General features: G+C 40.8%; 1 protein-coding gene across 1 annotated transcript in view; it reads left to right on the top strand.

The window, feature by feature from the left end:
• Positions 1-22999, top strand: part of LOC138247235 (protein spire homolog 1-like) — a 275991-nt gene that overhangs the window by 35319 nt on the left and 217673 nt on the right. The window contains exons 4-5 of the mRNA XM_069201970.1: positions 10361-10441; positions 12384-12446. Coding sequence (XP_069058071.1) covers positions 10361-10441; positions 12384-12446 — 144 coding nt within the window. The remainder of the gene's footprint in view (positions 1-10360; positions 10442-12383; positions 12447-22999) is intronic.

Below are 22999 nucleotides of genomic sequence, written 5' to 3'. Positions count from 1 at the left end.
GTGTAACACCCTCTCTCTGAGGAAGTCCTTTGTTCTGCCTTCCTGGGCCAGGCCTGGCTGGACCCCAGGGGGGCAGAAACCTGTCTGAGGGGTTGGCAGCAGCAGCAGCTGCAGTGAAACCCCAGGAAAGGCAGTTTGGCAGTACCAGGGTCTGTGCTAGAGACCTGTGGGATCATGGGATTGTGCCAACAATGCCAGGATGGCATAGAGGGGGCAATTCCATGATCTTAGACATGTTACATGGCCATATTCGGAGTTACCATTGTGAAGCTACACATAGGTGGTGACCTATATGTAGTGCACGCGTGTAATGGTGTCCCCGCACTCACAAAGTCCGGGGAATTGGCCCTGAACAATGTGGGGGCACCTTGGCTAGTGCCAGGGTGCCCACACACTAAGTAACTTAGCGCCCAACCTTTACCAGGTAAAGGTTAGACATATAGGTGACTTATAAGTTACTTAAGTGCAGTGTAAAATGGCTGTGAAATAACGTGGACGTTATTTCACTCAGGCTGCAGTGGCAGGCCTGTGTAAGAATTGTCAGAGCTCGCTATGGGTGGCAAAAGAAATGCTGCAGCCCATAGGGATCTCCTGGAACCCCAATACCCTGGGTACCTCAGTACCATATACTAGGGAATTATAAGGGTGTTCCAGTATGCCAATGTAAATTGTTAAAATTGGTCACTAGCCTGTTAGTGACAATTTGTAAAGAGAGAGCATAACCACTGAAGTTCTGGTTAGCAGAGCCTCAGTGAGACAGTTAGGCATCACACGGGGAACACACACCTATAGGTCACAAACTTATGAGCACTGGGGTCCTGACTAGCAGGGTCCAAGTGACACATAACAAGCATACTGAAGACATAGGGTTTTCACTATGAGCACTGGACCCTGGCTAGCAGGATCCCAGTGAGACAGTGAAAACACCCTGACATACACTCACAAACAGGCCAAAAGTGGGGGTAACAAGGCTAGAAAGAGGCTACTTTCTCACATTACTCAAGCACTTCCTTTCCCCTAACTTTACACAAATTTCCCACACTCTGCTCTCTTCCATCATCCAACTTGACCACCGAATTCGACACTTCTACTACCTTCTGTGGTTTGGCAAACTTGCTCTCACCTTTCTTTATTGTACCAAATTTCTTCACTGCCACCCAATCACCTACTTCCACATCAACATTCTTTACTCTCTTTCTAGTGTCATAACTCAAATTTTTCCGCTCCTGAAAGCTCAACACCCTTGATTCATTTTTTTCTGACCACCCAAACCTGTTTCTTTTCGCACAACCACCAAGGGGATTCTTTCGTCGCAGGTTCCCTTCCTTTGAGTGCAATAAATGGTGACACTCCTGTTACAGAATGAGGCGTTACTCTGTGCCCACAACATCTTGTTCAACTGCTCCTTCCAATTCAACCCACTGGCTAAAGAAAGTTGAATGTTCTCCATTATAATTCGATTTATCCTTTCCCCTAAACCATTTGCTTGAGGGCGGAATAATGCTATTCTTTCATGTTTAATTCCCAATTCAGTAAGAAAACCCCTCATGGCCGCAGACACCAATTGCACACCATTATCCGTGACCAGCACTTTCGGCACACCCTCCTCCAAAAATACTTCTCTGAGATATTCCGTAATACTGCTAGTTGTGATGTGTTCCATAGTCTTAACTACAAACCATTTGCTATGATAATCCACTAGGACTGCCAGAAAACGATTCCTTTTACCAAGTTTGTCTACCGGACCTACAAAATCTAGAGCTAACTTCTCCCATGGTCCAGTCGGAAATTGTACACACCCCAAAGGTGGTTGCCTGACAATTTTAGCCTTATCACTATTTCCACATGCCACACACTCACTCACAATCCGTTCCACATCCTTATCCATCCCAAGCCACCAGTAAAACTGTCCCAACCTTCTCTTAGTCAGACTTCTCCCTAGATGACCTTCATGCACGATTCTTATCAATCTCATTCTCAACTTCTTAGGAGGAACTACCTTCTCACGTCTCAATACTTTCTCCCGTTGAATACTCGACTCATCCTTTACCTCTAGATATTGTTTCAGACTTTCATGTAAGTCACCCCTTTCTTGATCTGACCTACTTATAAATGTCTTCAACTCATCGTACTCCTCATCTCCCACCATTGCATCCGCCCATTCTTTTTGTCACAAAGCCAGTTCCCCATCAATCGAGAACGTCTCCTCTTCCATCTCACACAGCAACTAAACTTCTCCAGGATGTTCATTAATGGGCATGCGTGACAGACAATCAGCTACTACATTTCTCTTGCCCCTTACAAATTCTAAAGTAAAATTGAAGTCTATGACAGTAATTAACCATCTTGAAATACGGGGCGTCATACTCCCCTCTAATCCTCGACCACACTTGAAAACATGCAGTAAGGGTTTGTGGTCGGTACGAAGTGCGAAAGGCAAAGCCCACAAATAATACCTATAATGGTTGATACCCCAACAACAAGCCAATGTTTCTTTCTCAATTGCGGAGTATGATCGTTCCGCCCCCTGCAATAGACGGGATGCAATCCTATTATCCTCTCCTCATTATCCGCCAGTTGCACAAGTACTGCACCTAGCCCCACACTACTAGCATCAGTCATTACGATTGTTTTCCTTTTAACATCAAAATGTCCTGATATGGGAGCACTGGCAATAGACTTCTTAATCTCTGTAAATGCCATCTCACAATCAGTTCCCCATTCAAACACTGTCCCCTTTTTTAACAGTACTCTCATAGGCTCAACTACTTCTGTAAAATTGTGCACAAATTTTGAGCAGTATTCTGCCAACCCCAAAAATGATCTTAATTGGTCCTTGTTGCATGGTTTCGGGGCTTCACTAATTGCTCTTACAATGCTCTTCTTGGGTTTTATCCCTTCGGCTGATATTTCATGACCCAGATAGTTCACTCGATCCTTCCTCAGCTGACACATTTCTTTTTCTTTACAGTCAATCCATGATCTTCAATCCTCCTGAGTACTTCCTCTATTAGCTTGTCATGTCCACTTAAAGACTTGCCTACCACTATTATATCATCTTGGAAGCAGAATACATCATCCAGCCCACTAAACATTTTCTGCATGATTCGTTGGAACACAGCGGACCCTGACGCTAAGCCAAAGGGCATCCAACAATAACAGTATGCTCCCAAAGGAGTGACAAAGGAGGTTAGCGGACGCGACTCCGGATGTAGGTTAACTTGATGGTAAGCTGCTGACATATCCAGTACACTGAATATCTTGCCACCACTCATCATACTCAACATTTCTGTAATGTTAGGCAAGGGCTGCCTGTCCACCCAAATGTTCTTGTTAAGGTCCCTTAAATCTATACATACCCGAATCTTGTTTCCATCCTTAGGTGCCATGACTATAGGTGCCAACCATTCTGAAGACTCAATAGGCTCTATTATCTTCTCTTCCAATAGCTTATTAAGCTCCAATTGAAGTGGTTCCCTTGTCAGAAATGGAACACGCCTTACCTTGTGCACTACTGGAATGGCATTTTTCTTTAAAATTATGCGATGAGTAAATTTCTTTAATTTGCCCAATTTATTGGTGAAAACATTTGGAAACTTCTTTATCAGCTTCACTCCATTCCGCATCTGCTTCTTGATTTTCCATACACATCTCCTCCATCTGCTCGACGATCCTCACTGGTTCATTAGCATTTGGATTAAGCACAATATCCAAATCCTTTTGATGCCTCCATCCCAAAAGGTTCGAACCTTAACTAGTTATGTACACCTTCCCGTGTACCCCATTACTTTTGAATGATATATCCATCCACTTCATTCCCAATATGTCGATTCTTTTCCCCCGTATCCAACCGCTTTCACATCCGCACGCTAAAATCCTCGATCCTTCCTTTCAGTACTTCTTCATATATTTCCTTAGATATTAGTGTGAATAAGCTGCCAGAATCTACCAATACCCTCACGGCCACAGATTCTAGCATTATATCACAATGAGGTTTTTCTAATTTACTTGAGCATTCTTTCTTGAAGCTTTTACCACTGATAAACTTCCCCCTTTGCGGAGTCTCTTCCACAGTATCACTAATGGTCAATACAATTTCTTCAAGTTCACCTTGTATATCATCCACAGATTTGACACTATTGTTTGGTATTTTTCCCTTTGATCTACATACTTTGGCCATATGACCTCTTCTTCCACACACCCTACATGTTAAGGTTCATGCAGCACATATAGCACTCGTAGCTTTGTGTCTGGGACATCCACATCTGTAACATAATATTTGTAATTTTCTTCTCTACTGATTTTGCACCCGGGCTTCCCACAAACTTCTCTTGTCTTTTCGCTTTAAATTCCTTCACCTCAACTGTGTTTTCTTTGTTTAAATCCTTCATATAATTTTGTCTCCATTTCTTTCATCCACGCCTCAGTATGTTCCATGCTTCTTGCTACTTGTATAGACTCCTTGAGTGAGGGATCGATAGATAATAGCCTCTCCTTTACTTTCTTATTATTTGTACAGCCCACAATTTGGTCACGTGTCAAAGAGTCATTGAGGTCACGAAAATCACACGTCACTGCTAGTCCTCTTAACACTGCAACATAAGTCATAATATCCTCATCGTGACTCTGAACTCGTGAAAAAAATGTATGTCGTTCGTATACAATGCTTATTTTTGGTGTAAAATGCTTCTCCAGCATTTGTAGTTACATTTCATACACATTCATAGGCTGTCCTTCACCCATGCCTAGGGATAGTACAGGCAGATCATCATATATTCTTCTTCCTTCTGCACCTAAATGATGCAGCAAAATCGCTTGTTTTCTGACGGGATTATATTTGTCTCCACCTATAGCCAACAAATACGTAATGAAGATGTTTTTTCACCTTTTCCACATGATTGTTGGCTCACCTGGAAAAGGCAAGAAAGATGGTGGTGCTGCCATGTATTGCTCAGCCATACCTGCAATACAAATGTAAAACACAAGCTACCACAAAATACTAAAACAACAATCTAAAATAACTAATTAAAACAAGAAGCTAAAATAATTATCTAAAATAACAATCCTCATAGTCTATTGTAGTCCAAGATATACTATGCAGTAATCCTATTTCTATTTTGCCTTCTATTGTGATGTTGACTTTGTCCTTCTATTTTGATTAGCTTGAGCTTGGTCCTATTTCTATTTTACTTTCTGTTGAAATGTCAACGTGGACCTTCTACTATTTTGATTAGCTTGAGCCCGAGTGGAGGGAACCGGAAAAGAGGAGGTCGAGATAGCTGTGCAGCTCCAGGTCTGTGTAATTAGTTCTTTTTGTTTCTGAATGTGCGCGCTTGAATCTTGAGGAACTTTACCTTGAGGCAAAGTGAAGCACGCTCGGAACGTTGCTAGCAACGGCATGCGCGTATAGCACGAGGACAGTTGTTCCCGTGTATGCGTTTAAAAAGTATCGCACGTAGGCCTCACGCTCGTGGACTAAAGGACGCTCAGAACGTTGCTTAGCGACAAGTCAGCATTGGCATCCAAGTATAACACGAGGACGGTTGTTCCCGTGTTTACATTTAAAACAGTGTCGCGCGCCACCGTTTTCAGATTGTTGCTGCTTCACAAGTCTTCCAAAAGTCTTTGCAGTCCAATAATCCACATGACAAATGTTTATTATCGAATTAATTCATGGGAGTACTCGTTCCCGCAGTACTCATGATGAAAGTTCACTCAATCCAGTCATATACACACTTCAGTCAATACACGGACTCACGGTTACTGGATACTTCGTACTTCTTCCTTTACTAACTCTTTTTTCCTTCTTATTTCTCTTCTTCTTTCTTTTCTTCTTATTGGGTCCACACCAATCCAGGGGTTGGGAGATATTGGAATTGCCTGTGTGTACAACAAATGCTTAACACTACCCTCTGATAAGCCTAACTGCTCAACCACACTACCACAAATAGAGCATTAGTATTATCTATTATTGCCACTATCAACCTCTAAGGGGAACCCCTGGACTCTGTGTACACTATCTCTCATTTTGAGATAGTATATACAGAGCCAGCTTCCTACATTGCATGTCTTTACACCAAATAAGCAAAAGATCAATCTGCGTACTGAAAGCTGGCTTTCTGCCACATTTGTTGTAATTCCGTCCAGTGATTCGGGCTGTAAACATGTATAAAGGTCTTATGGGAATTAAAATGGGAAATGCAACTTTTTTGGATTTCCCCCCCACCCTTTTTTTTCTCAGCCCCTCCTTGACAGATTTCGCCGAAACTTTCCATGCGCAACAAGAATCGCCTGACACTTTTTTTTTTTTTTTGAAAATTTTGTGAGGATTCGTCAAATGGTGCCAAAGATAAAGGCAAGTCAAAAGATGCTTATCCTACGGAAACATGGTCCTAACTGTAACTACCTAGCGGCGACTGCTACTAGGTAATATATATATATATATATATATATATATATATATATATATATATATATATATATATATATATATATATATTCAGATGTAAAATATTTCCCCATGCATTGCAATGCAAGCACTTCTAGGCGACAGAGCATACTACACAAAATATACTGAGGGTGAGACAGATGTTCCTGGGATGAACCAAATGTAATTTATGGTGCCTCAAAACAGCGACTGAAGGGGGACAACCCACGTTAGCTAATAGTAAAAGGTGCTAGACAAAAGCCCACTCCAAGTATATTGCAAAATAAATGTTGCAATTATAATACTCATTTGTTATTGGTCCCTGTAAGTATCAAATAGGTGCTAATCATACATGCAAAATGGAAATTAGCTAAGTCTGACAATTGTAAAACCCTAATGACAATTACATGCAATTAGTCAAGTTTGCTAGGGATCTCATCTGTATTTTATCTGATTGATCTCCTAGCTTCTGGACTGGTTGTCCATCATTCTGTCAGTTAGGGCCAGGCTAAAGGCATGTAGCCTAATTTTCCCCTATTCCTCCTATGATGCATAAGGTGATACTCCATTAATGCTTTCAGTTCACATCAGTCAGCACAGTTGGTGATCCAGGGCTTAGTGTTTTACTCCTTGTTTGAGGTCATTGGCAGTAGTGGGGCTGGAGATGTTGAGGGCGTCGGTCCAGTTGGTCTCTGAAACTTTGCTGCACGCCCAGTGGGAAGTGCCGGCTGGTCTTAGGGGTGTTGGTGCGGTGGCTGGGGATGTTGAAGTGGACAATGGAGTGGTCAGTACATGTGTGTTTGGTGACATGGCTGTATGTGATGTGGCTGCTGGAGGTGAAAATGGGGTGTGCGTGTGTTCTGCAGTGTGTGTAGGACCATGGACAATCTGGGTTAACCAAAGGCAGTTCATACTGTTGAGGAGGTGTGCGGTGTTGTGGTTGTCCATGTGGAAATTAAGGTCACCAAGGAATATTGGTTGTCAAGGAAGACTGTGTAAAACCGTTTGTGTTTCAATAGTCCCATATTAGACTATTACAGTTTTTTATGCTTATAGCCTAGAGATACACAACTAGTCACTGATACCTCACAGATAATGGAAGCAGACCTTATTTATAAGGTTATGTTCCACAGGTGATATTGCCTTAGTGTATGCAATTTGATCTCTGGTTAATCTGCAAGGCCCATGTAGGAGAGATTTCAATTTGGAGCGCCATCTGAAATCATGGATGCAGTTGTCATTTCGATTGTTGTATTTAGTTGGATGTGTGCAAAGTACTTTCCATTTAAAACAAAAAAAGACCCAAAGATGATGGGAGCAGACTATGTTTGAGTTAATTCCACACTTGTGATGTTCCTTTCGGGTATGTGATACCACCCATTTTCATCTGTAGAGCCTCTTTAAGGGGCATTCCAATTTGTAATTGAACCTGAAATGTTATAAAGCTCTTTCATTTTGATTACAGAATTTAGTTCTGTGTAACTTTTAAAGAACGTTTCTATTTCAAAGAAAAAGCATTGGGTGGAGATTGACTTATTGAGTATTAATGTTGTATGTTGCTGTATTCTGAGTTTCTAGGCCATAGCATATCTTGGTGTCAGCCTTGGGTTACTCTTCCTAGCTACTCTTCGAGGTAATTATTAAAAGTAGCACTTTGATCCCAGTTTTTGGGTCTGTACAGATGCTCCACATTACCAGCGGTGAAAGATCCCTACTAAAACAATAGAGGCTAGAAGTATCTAATGTCTCTTGAACCTCCTCGACTGGATTTCTCAAATACAATAGAAAGGAACTTTGAATACAACAGGAAGGGCTTTTCCATGGCAACAGAGTGTCTTTTTATATGGTAAGCTCTCTGGCAAATATAGTAAGAAGTGGTTTGAAATTATGAACTCTTGGACAAACTAAATACCCCAGGAAGGGGCTTTACATTTTAATTTTTAGCTACCCAGCAAATACAATAGTAACTGGAGGGGGAGTTACAGTTGGAATTCTCTGACAAAATACCATGTCTCTCTTTTTCGGTCTGACCCTGAAAAATGCTTGATATTTCCAGAGAGAGTTTTAAGGTCCATGTAAATGTACAATTTGAGTCTTCCTAAAATGTGTGAATCTCTACACGTTTATTTCCTTTCACATTAAAGCCAACGGCCTTGTTCTATTGGTTATTGTGTTGTTAAAAGCATTTTACATTGTGAATTTGACGTTGACTGTAAGCTTTTTTTCATTGTGGAAAAAACATAGGTTTTCCTGTAGTACATAAGATATCTGGTGCATAAATTATCACATGGCACCTCACAGATGAAAGAAGCAGGCTATTTTTCAGGTTTTGTTGCCCTCTCTGGTATTTCTCTAGGTTTCATGGTTTGAACCTTGTTAATCTACAGAAGCAGGGGTTCCAATTTTTAGTTCCACCAATTTAAATCTTGTAAATATTTGTCATTTTGAGTATAGTTTTAGTTGTGTATTATAGTACTTTCCATTTTATAGTTAAAAATGATTGTATAATAATATACTTTTTTTTTATGCTGCTGTGTTCTGAGTTTCTAGTCCACAACACCTCCCTGGGGTCAGCCTTGGACTTTTCTGCCTCAATGCTCTGGGAGTCAGCTTTTACATTATTATGGACGTTTTGAGAAGCACACTGGTTAAGGGGGCTTAAACTGGGAATTCTGTCAAATGCAAGAGGAAAGTTCCAAATATTGAGAACTTCCTATTGTTAATTCCTTAATTTATACCAAATTGAGGGGCTGCACACTGTTAATCACTGACCTTCTAATGCAGTTTTGTAGTTAAGATGGTTCTGAAGGGTCTTGTTTTCATTGTGTACCTTTGTAATTCTATGTTAAGTATTAAGTTATGTTTAAATTAAAGCACTTTTTAGAGTAAACACTCTGGACATTATGTCACACTATTAAGATTATTGTGCTTCTGTACTTAACCCCTTTAGATGCTTTAAATTGTTCTTTTGACTTTAGTTTTTGAAGCATGGTGTTGATATTAACTTAACCCTGACTTCCCATTTAAACTTCGAGAAGGTCTTGCTTCAGCTGCATGTTTGCTCAATAATAATCTTTTGAAGTTGACTGCCGATATAATGGAGATACTAATTCTAGGGAATCCTCCTTAGACCTGGACCTCTGTTTGGTAGATCTTGTCTCTTCTTGTGACCCCAGCCCTGCTCTCCTAACCAACTATTTTGGTGTTACTAAGGGAGATGATAACTTCTGCCTGCATATCTTCAAATTCGCTGGCTCATGTTACTCCTTTGGGAAGAATGTAAAGAAAATTCTTAATTCCCTCTGAGGTGGAGGGCGAAGCTTGGTGATCCCAGCTGCTGTCTCGTCCTGATTGGCTTACTTGAATGTAGTCTGACTTGTTTTAACTAAATATCTTAAACTGTCACATTCATACTGAGCAAACTGCAGCTGTCACACCTGCTATTAATGAACGTTCGCACACCATTTTTCTTCTCTGCACAACTGAATAATCTCCACAGGTTACAACTGAATAAACAGATTGTTTAATACTCTTTACATGTTGTACAAGTCAATTACTGGTACTTGTTCTGAGTAGCTCAGCTCTCTGCTCCAGCCCTACATGCCTGGTGACATGTTTCATTCCTCTTCTCATGTACTCTTGGTTGTGCCCACGTTCCATCGCCTCAGAGCAGGCAGATTATTTTTCTTTGGATCTCACTGCTATTCCAGTAACACCAGTGTTAAACCCATGGCCATGTGGTTTTGGGTGAGCGGTGTTCCTGTAAGACTGTGGCAGCATGTTAAATTCAAACTTATTGGCATGCTTCTTTTTATAAGTTCTTGGGTGACGAAGGGCTCCAATGATGTTTGTTTGACAGACCTGCATTTACATACTTCCACACCCTACTCCTAATTGGATGTAGAAAATGTATGATTTTTTTTCTTCTTTCAGATCTGTGAAAATCGCCTGGTTAACCCTTTGGAAGCTCAAGTTTATTACAAAGATGTGTTCCAAGTAGAACTTTCTAAACAGGCAAGTAATTGTATTATCTTTACAGCTGAAACTGAAAGCTAGTGTCCAGAGAAAAAGACTGTTACTCCTATTGGCTGTCCTTCTATATCACTAGAGTACCCCAAAATAGTGTAAGCTACAAAACGCATATTCTGTACAAGTCAGTCTCTTTGCTTTTCTTTGGGATTGTTTATCTTTACTGAACCATAAATGTATGCGCTCCTTTTTCTAATTATTTCGTAAAAAATCGAACAGATGTAGTACAGCTCCACAGTGGACAGTCCACCCCAATATCCTAACATCCTCCCTAAAGGCTCCCTGAAATGTTGGTTAAGACCTCTGTAGCTAGGGACACAATTGCCTAGTGCAGTAAAATTGTCTTGTGCTTTGAAAGCAGGTTAAATACCCTGAGGTATTGGGTTAACCCTCTTGGCCCATGCACCTTGTTACTGAGAGATCAGTCTCTGGAGCCCATGTGGACATTTGGTTAGAATTACCTCAACAGGAAATCCTTTGTCTTGATTTTTACACCCAACACCAGCATTCCCTTGCATAAGAGCTCAAAAACCCACCATTGTAGCAAATATTGGTATGAGCCTTTAACATTAAAGTGCTGCTAGAATAACTTTTTGACCTCACATCAGTCACCTATTAATGTGTGAGACGGGTTGATTGAAAAACCTGCGAAGGATGTCCCTAGATGTCCGAGCTGTAAGGTTATGGAAGGGGATTTAAATATTACTGCTATGCATCAAACATTTTGTGGGAGAAATTACAGGTGGTTCACAGACTCCCTCTTTGAGGACAGATAGGACATTTGTGACATTAGATAATTTACAGACCTAAGTTGCTTCAAATTAGGTCTGGGCAGAGTATGTTGAGTTCTGCTACGTGGAACTCTGCAAAGTGCTGAAAAAACTCTGCCACGTTACCTGGGGTTCCGCAAGTGGCAGAGTTTGGGTAAGGCAAGCTGTTCGCACTGATTTTCAGCGCATGAGTTTCTCCCATGCTGTAAAATCGGTCCAAACTGCATTACGCGGAACGCCAGAGTGTGCTAACTTCTTTTTGCCACTCAAGTAGATTTTTCTACTCAAGCTGCAGCTTCCTCAACGCAAGCGCCAGCTTTCTCATCATGAGCGGGCGCATTCTATCGAGACCGCTCGTGTTCAAAAATCTCACTCGCGATAGCCAACTTAGTGATTCTCTCTTGCTCATGCTCACCAGCATAACGTTGGCAAGCGAGAAAAAAACTCTGCTCCGCATCACTTTGTGGAGTTTTTCGAGTTACCTTATTATGAGCGCCACTATCCAGAGCGGAAAAGCAGTGTTAACTATTTAGGGCTACAATCTGAAACCACATTGCTCATGAAATGAAGGTTAACCTACAGGAGTGTTTTCTTAAGTTGGCTATGAATTTCAGGGACTAAGTTCCATTATGATGAGTGTGCCATACAATACATGTACTAAAGACAAATGACTTGCTGAACTTTCTACATTTTTTTAATTTATTTTTATTTCCTATCTTCACCACTTTTAAATAATGAGATTTAATATATAAAGTGCCTTGGGCAGTTTTGAAAAACAATAAGAACATTCACACACCTCCAAAACCTTTATTTTTGCTACTATCTCTAAAAGTTCTGATTTCCTATATCTTGGGAAATACCATAAAGCCTTCAAGTTGTGGGTGTCTTATTGTGCAACTGGGTGAAAAAGTAACAATTGTCACTAGATCCTCTCTGCTGAGTTTCAGTGCTAGCGAGTGCGCAGTGATCTACAGCTAGGATTCCTATTGCAGCAGAGCACAGTGTTAGTAAGCGTGGAGGGGATATTTCACAATCCAGGAAGAAACCTTCCTCATTCATAAAGTATCCGTAGCAACCTGCTGGTAGTTGCGCGACTCCGTCATTGTAACACTGTTGTGGATAAGCTTTATTTACTGTATTGTCATTCTCTTCGACAGTGCCCAAGAAAAAAGCACCTGACAAAGCTGGAGATTGAATCACCAAGGACTCTGAACGATTGGGTAGGTTTTCGTTTCAATCCGTTATCAAAATAGCAAAGGCTGCTTTGGCAGATATCCAAGGTAAAAAATAATAATCCAGAGAGTTGGGTGGAGGTGAGGGATATTGAAACAAAAAGTATTTTTAAATGCCCTCGTGTGATCTAATGTTCGAGAGCATATGCCACAGGTTCATTTTTTCCCCACACACTATTTGGAGGCAGCTTGGTGCTTGAGATTTCAGCCGCAACTGACAAGAAAATGAACTGTCAAAGACAATAGGTCTGACTTTAATAGGATACAGAATGCAAACTGCATTTTCACAAGCCTGTCAATAACATTGTGTGTCCGTACATTAAAGAGAGAGGACTTTTACCTGCCAGTGCTTGTTTTGTTTTAAGCAGCTGCTGTGTTCCCTCGTGTATACTTATTCGTGTATGTGTTGGGGGAGAGGGGGTATAAGTAAATGTGTGCATGTGTCAGACGCAGACACGATTCCTGAATAAAACAAAACGACTCAAAGAACAACATTAAAAAAATTGATTTCAGCTCACACCGAATGTATGAAATAAAGCATTAAATGTCTGATCCAGAGTACTTTTGTGATGTAACAGTCTTGCCGTCTGAATTAAGGGCATATATGGGAGAGGTTTATGTTAAGTTCAGCAACTTTCTCGCACACAGCGTCCTAAACGTTGCACGAATGCAGGTCCACTACATTAAATGTGTTAACGACTTTTACTATACTCCCCACCGTTTGAGTCATGAAGTTTTGAGGGGAAAGTTGTCGTTTTCGATGTGTGGCCGAGGGGGACAATGCTGTTCATGTCTTTGCTACTTGTCCAGTACTACATAACTGTTCGGCTTTTGTTTTCTGGAACATTAATAGTAGCTCGCATCTGCTGGTAGTCTGGGATTCAAAATTAATCATTCAGCGGCATTCATCCTTTAGCCCCCAAAATGCTGTGGGATTATATGGATTTTTTTTATTTTCTATATTCTTCTGTTTACTTCTCCTCCCCCCATTTATTTTTTCAGTGATTTGTTAATTTTTAAATGTTAAGATTTTCTTTTGTTTTTCTTTTTTTTTAATGGATTATGTTATCCCTTTTTTTTCTTTTTCTTTCTTTTTTTTTTAATGTAAATCCGTCCATTTATTCTGATACAAAAACTCCAAAGAGGCAAAAAAGTAACATTAAACAGCTGATAGTGTATATGTGTGTGCATGTGTGTGTGTATATATATGTATATATATATATATATATATATATATATATATATGTGTGTGTATAATTTTTTTTCTTTCCTTCTAGATAGAACAGCAGCACTCCTGGGACGTTCCTCACTGTATTTTAATGTTTCAACAGCTTACACAGATTCGTTTCGGCCCTCTGCCTCTTTCAGTGTCAATGAATTCCCTTAAAAAGAAAAAAAAAAACTTTTCTCATTCATAGTGGATCATGGAAAAAAACACTGTGGGAGCTAATCTTCATTTCAAAGCCAAACAACTGGGGAGCCATCTTTAAACATGTATCATTACCTTTATAGTCCATACTGGCGAATGCCACTAGCAATATTTCTAGTTCATAAACTCAAGTTCTTGAAGTAAATTATACTAAAAGTAATTGAGTGTAACAAAATATGTCTGAAAATAAAAAAAAATTGTTCATATGAGTTATTTTGAATCTAAAACAATTACTACATCTCAATACTTATTCTCAACAGTAGAAATAACTAATCTCTATCACTTTAATTCATCCTTAATTGAGATGAGAACAACTTGTTCTAGTGTAAGTAGTTTCGTCAGTGAGTGTTAAAAATAAAGCCCTGAATGGGCATATAACTTTCACTGTGCTGAGACTGCTTGATATTTAAGTACCAATGTGTATCCACAATTACTTATCACTGTTCAGGCCCATAGGTGTCGTATTCTGAAGACTGGTTGTATATCTCAATTCCAGTTGTCTCAAAATTAAAGTTTTATTGCCCACCTTCCCCCTTTGATGCTCGGTCCAAGAAAAGAAACCCTAATTGATTTCTGTTAATTTGATGTAATGTCTCAATGTCTGGCGGCTGGATATGTAGGCTCTTTGTTTGCTATGGCAAGCATATGTTCCGGTACCTGTTTTTTACTGGATGTGTTGTACTCCCTACGTACTTTTCATTGCAGTTGCAACCCAGACCTAAAATTCATACCAGTAATACACTTCTGTTAAAATGAGAATGAATTCTTCCTCTTGGGTATATTATAGTACAGTACTGGTCAATGGGTATATTATAGTACAGTACTGGCTAATGCATAATTTTTGCCGATTGACACCTCAAAAATACCCTTCAGCACGGTCCAAGGATCTCTTGGAGCAGGGGTCTCCAAACTTTTCAATAATAAGAGCTACTTATTTTTAAGGATTATCATCCTGAGCTGCTAATTGTATTAGTGTTATACACATAAGAAAAAGTTATATTTGTGGCCAGTTTATCATTTATCACTGAGGCATCCTTCAGATATCAGCTTTAAACATAGTACAGGACTTATGGGTTTGAAATTACAAACATTTTGTTCTTGAATTCTCACTTGTCAATTTTGGTATACATACATTACATTCAACCAAGCAAAAAGCTTCTAGTTTAGTAGGCTGGGTTGCACTCAGGAGAGCTACTCACAGGTAGCTGGAGAGCTTCCAGTAGTTCATGAGCTTCTTGTTGGGGAAGCCTGCCTTGGAGCCACAAAAATCCTTTCATATAAATTTTGAGGTGACTGACATCCGTGACCTACTATGCAAATGAAGTCTCACTTGAAGTGTAGAAGTATGTGGTTTTCCAAAAATAAGACCTCGATAAACCAGATTCACGCAATGCTGTTCTGAAATCTTCAGCAAAAAAATTGTACAGCACTATATTTCGAAACCATTTTGTGCAGTGATCATGCTAGAAATGCCTTGTTTACATGATGGCAAGCACAAGTTAGTGGCAAGAAGGATTGTCTTGGCTGAGTTTATTTTTGACGCACATCTTCAAGTACGGACAGAGGCAAATGAGTATATCGTACAATGTGTCTAATTTTGTAAAAAATGACTCTCTCTGCATAGAGATATTGCGTAACATGCCCTTTGTTTGCACCCGTTTTCATTTAAACTAAGATTCCACGCATAGCCAGAATGCTCTACTTTGTATGGCTTTAGTTAATCTGGTTTTGAATCAAAGCAGTGTTTTGTGCTCTTCCAGTCCTTTATGCCCAATTCACATAGATTATATGGGGTTTTACCCTAAGCAACTCAGCATCTTTCAGTGCCTACATTTAAGGCTTGTATATCTAGGGCTAAGTGTATGACGCATACCCAATTTAGGGTGTTACAAGATATACAAGTGCTTTTGGGTCACAACCATGGCAATTGATGTATTTTGCCACGGGCGTCCTCCGGTTCATCCCACTATGGCTCTGCAAACTAGGTGAAGTGCACCCTTTCTATTGATGGCTTTCAAATAGAGAGGGCGATCAGTCAATTTTTCAGGGAAGATGTGTGGAGAGCAAGTGCCCAAAACTCAAGTCAGCCAACAACCTCAGATAATATTCAGCTCAGTGCTTATCATTTAGCTAAATCAAACAGTAGAATTAAATATAACACTCTCTAAATGTGGTTGAGGTACAAAGTTGGACTCTTTCTATGATGTCCAATGACACGCTGATACCCTCTGTGATGCTTCCTTCCCCTTCCTCTGTTTCAGCGAAGTTTCCCCACCTTGGATAACCTGTGCAAAGATACAGCATAGGTGTAGATTACGCACATATGACATCACTATCAAATGCCCAAGATGTTAGCTCCTAGGTCAGTTCCATGGTCTTTAGGCATTCAAGTTTGAATTGGTAACTGTTAGCATTCTAGAAATAGACTTCACCATTGCACGGTTCGGGCACAGTCTCTCTGTTCATGGCAGTGCAGGCTCATGTTTCCTGCTCAAACAGCATGCTGAATCGGCAATGTGGGCGAGTGTGGTAGTGACTTCATACTCCTGACCTTCAGAGTGAGTGACTGGGCATTGGAGACAGTAGTCTCTGCCCTCCCTCATCGGCAGCCACAGCCTGTAGTCTAATGCATGCAGCGTTCATCTTCACAGATGCAGGCTGATGCTTGTCTTCAAATGCTGACGGCCCCATGACGGATGCAGGTGTGCTCTTATCTTTGGCAGATGTCACTGATGCAGTGTCCCCTCACATATTGGCATTTATAGTGGCAGCAGAAACAGTGGAAATGCAGGACAGCACAAGAATGATTTTTGGTACACAACTTTTTATGCAGTTTCCCACAGGAACTGCACCCCTCCCCATTGGTCAGCAAGAACTTTGAAGTGGAACAAAATGGACTGAGTTTTTTTCTTTTTCATGGAATGGGGATCCACTGTTTAAGGCTTCTAACCCGGTTTAGCTGTTCCTCAAACACACCTTTCACCACTAACATCTACCAGTTGGCAGTGCTCATGAAACACTTTGGAACAAGGCCAATATTGAAACTCTATAGGCAGCCCTATCCCCAGGTTCCCACACTTAATTGTCTGGATTTTCAGCATCAGGAATGGAGGCAATGCATTTCACTGTGAGGAAGATGTATCCTATCCTCTGTCTAGTGAGATGATAAACTAGATTCTATTGATCCTGGTATTCACTCTCACCACACTCACCCATTACAACATGTCAAACAACTGGTTCACTTACTCATGCTTGACGTGCATGGAATGTCAGCTCAGGGCCTGGGCTTCACACACAAAGAACTTTACAGGAGGGGTCAGTAGACTGCACTCTCTCCCTTGACACACAGAAAAAAAACAGAAGTACTAAAGATTTTTAAACTCTGTACCAGTGCTTTATATGACTTAAATGGGGCATGGACAGTAGTACTTTGCCTCCTATGAGGTACCCTTTGACCGCCCATCTTGGTCACAGAATAGGTTTTGGTCCACCCTATCCCAGGGACAAGCTGAGCCTCTGCTCACACCAATGCTTTAAATGGGCTGGTTCTGGTACTTTTTTAGTTTGAGAGTGAGAGTACCTGCACTTCTCAAGAAAAACATAATCCTTTTAATTGGAGAGTACTAGCACTTTTCACAAATAAGCAGGTACTCTGGTACTGAGTGCCTGCACTTATATTTTTCCATTTCAAGCACTGGCTCACATTGTTTTTGAGGGGAACACTATGTCTCAATGAAGTCAGGATACCAGTTCCACAAACAGTGGGCCACTTGCTCATCATGTGGAGGGCTTTCTCTTGAAGATTTTTGAGCACTTTATATTTGTGTGCATATTTAAGTATGTACAGAATGTAGGTTTAATCTTGATTACTCATGTACTCACTTATATTGTGCTTTTATTTTGGAATCAAATTTCCTATAACACGTAGAACTGTGTTTTCCAGACGCTTGTCAACTTGGCCTCAATTTAGACCTGGCAGCCATGTTATCCAAAATAGATGTCTCCCCCCTGTACACTTCATTGTTCATGTTCCACAGAAATCAGTAAAGCAGAGTCATGTATTTTTTTTTTTAACTTTCACTAGCATTGTTTTTGATGTTCTCAAAGCAATCTTTCTAGTTTGGTCACAAAATTGTATCTTGTGTCAGGGTCCTTCCATTAGATTACTGTACCCTATTCATTATTCATATTTTGCTGTTTGTGTATCTATTGTGTTCAACGATCTCTGGATGGCAATACTATAGAGTGGGCAGCAGAAGCAATAGTCATGTAGTGGGATGGTGCTTGGGTGCTAAGGCAATATGACTTTTAATAAAACTGTGTTCTGATTTGCTAATAAAATTATACATTTGCTCACAACATGATGAAGCTGCCCTTTATCATCTAAGAGAAGATTTCTTATATAAGCCTTTGACTTGAGGGGTGAGCCAGAACACTTTCTGATTCTACTAGGGATGCTCCCTTGTGCTATTGATTTTCTGCCCACTTGGGGCTTTTCTGATATTGCTCTTCTCTGTTACGCTCTGTTTGCTAAAAGTCCTCATGAGTTATTGTGTACTGCATCTTTGGTTTTGTAAATAAACCCTTCAATTTATTCTGTGGATCTAGAATTCTGTGATTGAGTGGACCCTTTTACTTGATTTACTTTATTTCTGATATTTTAATGTGGTAGGACGTGCCTTACCTCGGGGGCAACATTGTCTCATGAACTTTAGATTAACCACTGTCTCGCATTCATCAATCCGATGGCATTCCTTTTAGGTAATTTTTTGGGATGCAGGAGTTGTGGGGAACCCTACACCCACAATTCCAGTCCCAATAGTATAATAAAGTACGCTGAGAGTAGGGCAGTCCCTAAAAGGATGTTCCTGAAAGGCCACCATGTTGAAATGAGTTGAGACATTAGTAAAGGTAGATACATAATGGATGGACCTGAAAGAAGGTGTTTGTTAATCTAAGTGAGAATTTAAGAATCATAGTTAGCATTTCAGCAACTGTCCTCTTTCTAACAATAAAAGACCAATTATGCAAACCACAAGCTGCAGGAATTGATTTGAACCTTGCGCGTTGTGTAAATGGTGTAGCATATTGATAGACGGAACTGTTTCATGAAAGGTTAATAAACAATGCTGGGTGCCTTGGCCAGGAAGGCTACCCTTTATGATATGCGCAGTCGGTAGCAAAGTTTAATTAGTGTTTCTTAATTATGTTCTATGTTGTGAATTGATCACATAAGGCAGTGCATTTCTCTTCTGATATGAACTTCACAAGTTGCGCTCTCTCGGGCTTTTACAAGTTTTTTTTAAATACCATGTATTGATCCGGTCTGTCAGTTTTCGCCTACCTGAAAGGCATCGAGCCAGATGTCTGGCTGTTGGCTCAATTATGTTTTAAATGGTTTATTCTTTCTATTAATTAAGACTATACGTATTTGGCTGCATTCGAAGCAAGTTAAATTTCAGAGTGCATTGTCTGTGAGCGACCGGTGCTAGGCAACACCCGGCTCGTAAGTAAACAGCCAATGTACTAGAGATTTATTGTATCTCGTGCATAAATAAGAAGTGGTCAGCAGGGGGTGAAAGAAAGATATAGTAGGCTAGTGATAGGATATGAGGAATTCATCTCCAGGTAGGCTGTCATCTGACCAGAGAAAAAAATTTAAACTTTCAGAAGGCATTGAATGAGGTGCAACACGGATTATATTCCTGTCTCCCCTTTTCCAACTTCCTTCCCCCCCAAAGAGTGTGAATACTTCTGCTTTGGTGGATGGCTCTGGCCTGTATCATTCTATTTCCGCTCCTTTCTGCTTCCGCTCCCACTGGAATTGCCAGGACAGGAGGTTGTGCGTGTCAAGTAAAACATAGAGGGCTAGGTTTACAGGAGGTCTACAGGTCAATCTACAAAAGAATTGACATGAGCCTCAGTTTCCTTCTCTCTACCGCAGCTCCGATTGGTCAGGCCAAGTTTTAATTTTTTCCACAAGCCACAATCGCCTAGTGGCAATCTACTTATAATTTTGATATCTCTGAACATTCAATAACCTAAGGTGGATTGGTGGGTTTGTGGGCAGGTTTGGAGGAGTAACATAGCGGGTGGGTGGTCTACATCACATTTCTTTGATCACTTTGATATACTATTTTCTTTCTCAACTCAACTTCATGTTTTTCAAATGCTCCTATTTCCAATGTTTTAAAAACTCAGTTGCCTTCCTAAGCTCTCGTTTGAATTGTCCTAGAGTGTTATGGCATGTGTAACAGAGGTAACAGACTTTGCTTCTCAAATCGGAGTACTGCGGTGTTACTACCACATTAATATTGCATTCATTTCTGGGTAAAACTATCCTGGTAAAACCTGAAGAAATCGTTTCCATGAAAAAGGCCTGGGATTACACATTTTACATGCTTAAATTGGAGCATCAGTTTCCCAGTGTAAATCTCACTTCCCCATCGGGCTTAAAGTGAGATCATTTGTAATCGTTCAGTAATACAGCAACACAGAACTGCCAATACTCCTGGTGCCATACACATGGGACCTGCTATTAGTGGCCACAGAATATAGCTGGAGCCATACTGGAACCTTAAGTCTTTTTACGATCGTACTTATCAAAAGCCTCTGCTGCTCTTTGTGATGTGTTTGTTCTTAAATAGGATGACTTTCTTAGTCGTATGACTGCTCCTACCTTGTCTGTGAGAACTGATGCCCCATACTGGAAAGTGTACTGCTCCTAAAGTAGTTGATTCTTCTGGAAGCCTTTGATATAACTTTCCCTATTCCACCCACGTGAGTATCTTGTGACAATATAACAACCTGCTCAGTTTGCTCTCAAAAGAAGATTGTAAATATTAAAGAAGTTGAAACAAGGTCTCCTCTGGTTGAGCAAGGTTGGACGCCGATATATTAAAAAAAAAAAAAAAAATAGCCTGTACTGTTTGCTGACGGTGATCATGGATACCTTGTTGAATAATGTCGATTTTCCTAGTAATTCATGATGGAAAGTCTTAATTTTATTAAAGACACGGAGGCGAATATTATGCGTTCTTTTCTTACTTTAATTCAAACAGCAGCAGTCAAGAAACTACAACTCCCAGAAAGGTTAGTTGAAAAAACTGACCAATGGGAGCAAACAATAACCTGAACTGGACCAATAGGAATGGGCCATAAACCATAGAGAGTACCCTTGACTGCAAGAAGCCCTCTTTTCTTGGACGAGCAAGTCAGATAGAGTCATAGAACAAAGGGTAAATAAGACCAACAATTGATAGAGATAAAACGATGGAGCACAAGTCTTGAACCACGGTGATGAGCCGAAAGGACGATGCTTGAGGGAGCTGATCCTGGAACGGGTGTGATGACACCTCCAGCAGTCTCTTCTTGAGGATGGCACCGATTGAACTAGAAGAGTGATCCGGAAGCTGGAGGCAATGCTGGAGTCGCTGGGAGGGAAATAAAAAAGTACGTATTAGTAGAAGTACTGTGGTGGGATAATATTCGCCTCCGTGTCTTTAATAAAATTAAGACTTTCCGTCATAAATTACTAGGAAAATCTACATTTTATGGCAAGACCGGAGGCTCTATTATGCGCGTTTAAAGCTGATCAATAACTAAAGAAGAGGCAGTTCTGGCAGGTTTGCAATAGAAAGTTTTGAAAACATTATCATTTGACCAGTCAGCTGACCTGAGAATGTCCTCTAAAGTGGACACAATGGCGAACGCTTTTGAGGCCATAGCCCCCCTGGTGGAATGGGCTCCGAAAATAGAAATGTCTATTCCCGCAAGGGACAGAATCAATTTGATCCAGCCGGCTAAGGTTGCCGAAGTCACTGGATTGTGGGGTTTTCAAAAGGAAATCAATAATTGATTGGAGGAGGACGTTCTCAGGTTAACTGTTCTTTTTTCGTATTCTTTTAAACAAAGACCGACACATAACTTTGGCTTATGCGGAAAGAAAGGGTAGAAAACTGAGTGTAAATTGGTTTTGGTACGTTTGGAGATGTGAAATAGAACCCCTGAAGGTAAAAATTGTCGAGCAGAGACATCTAATGCCTTAACGTCTGAAGTCCTTTTTATAGAAATTAAACATAACAACATGGTAAGTTTAGCAGATAGCATTTTGAGAGAAAGGCTTGAGTTATCTGGCCAGGAGAGGAAGAGATTTAAGACTAGGGAGACATCCCAGAGATATGAGTATTTCGCAGAAGGGGGTTTGGAGAGTTTGACTCCTTTCAGTAGACGACAGATTAACGGGTGGGACCCAACAGGGTTTCCGTCGATATTTGAGTGGTTCATGGAAATAGCTTATCTGTAAAGATTTATTGTACGGTATGACTTACCTAAACCCGCTTGGGCGGCTAGGAAATTAACAATAAGACTTAGATCTGCTGAAAAGGGATCGGAACACTTTCCCAGACACCAGCTTGACCAAAGAGCCCAAGCTGATTTGTATGCTCTTTTAGTGCCGGGTGCCCATGCGTTATTGATGAACTCTGTAGCCTCTGCCGAAATAGCATGGGAGTGTTGGGTAGACCGGAAATGAGCCAGGCTGAGAGTGTTAAAGATTGATCGAGAATCAGATTGTGAGGTCGACCGAAAGGATCGAGAATAAGAGATGGAAATGTCGGGAGTATAATGGGAAAATCCACTGCCAGTTCGAGAAGGGGAGGGAACCAAACCTGAGATTGCCAAAAGGGGGTTAGCAGGACAAGGGACGCCCTCTGGCGTCTGACCTGGTTCAGGACCCTGTTGATCAGGATAAAAGGAGGAAAGGCGTAGTTGAGGGAACCGGACCAGTCTTGTAGGAAGGCATCTGTAGCCAGAGCCAGAGGATCGGGACGCCAGCTGAAGAAGTGGGGAAGCTGGGTGTTGAGTCTGGACGCAAAGAGATCTATTTGGAAAGGACCCCATTTCCTTTCTATCCGGTGAAAGATCGACTGGTGTAATTTCCAGTCGCTGGAGTCTGTGAGATGACGGGAATGCCAGTCTGCATTGGAATTCAAAGCTCCCGGAAGATATTCTGCTAAGAGGGAAATTTTGTGGGACAGACAAAAATCCCAAAGACTCTTGGCTAACAGAGCCAGTGGTTTGGACCTGGTGCCCCCTAGGCGATTGATGTAAC

This window comes from Pleurodeles waltl, chromosome 7, assembly GCF_031143425.1.
Source record: "Pleurodeles waltl isolate 20211129_DDA chromosome 7, aPleWal1.hap1.20221129, whole genome shotgun sequence".
Taxonomy (NCBI): Eukaryota; Metazoa; Chordata; class Amphibia; order Caudata; family Salamandridae; genus Pleurodeles; species Pleurodeles waltl.
Note: the sequence above shows the minus strand (reverse complement) of the source record. Positions and strands in the feature narration are given on the sequence as shown.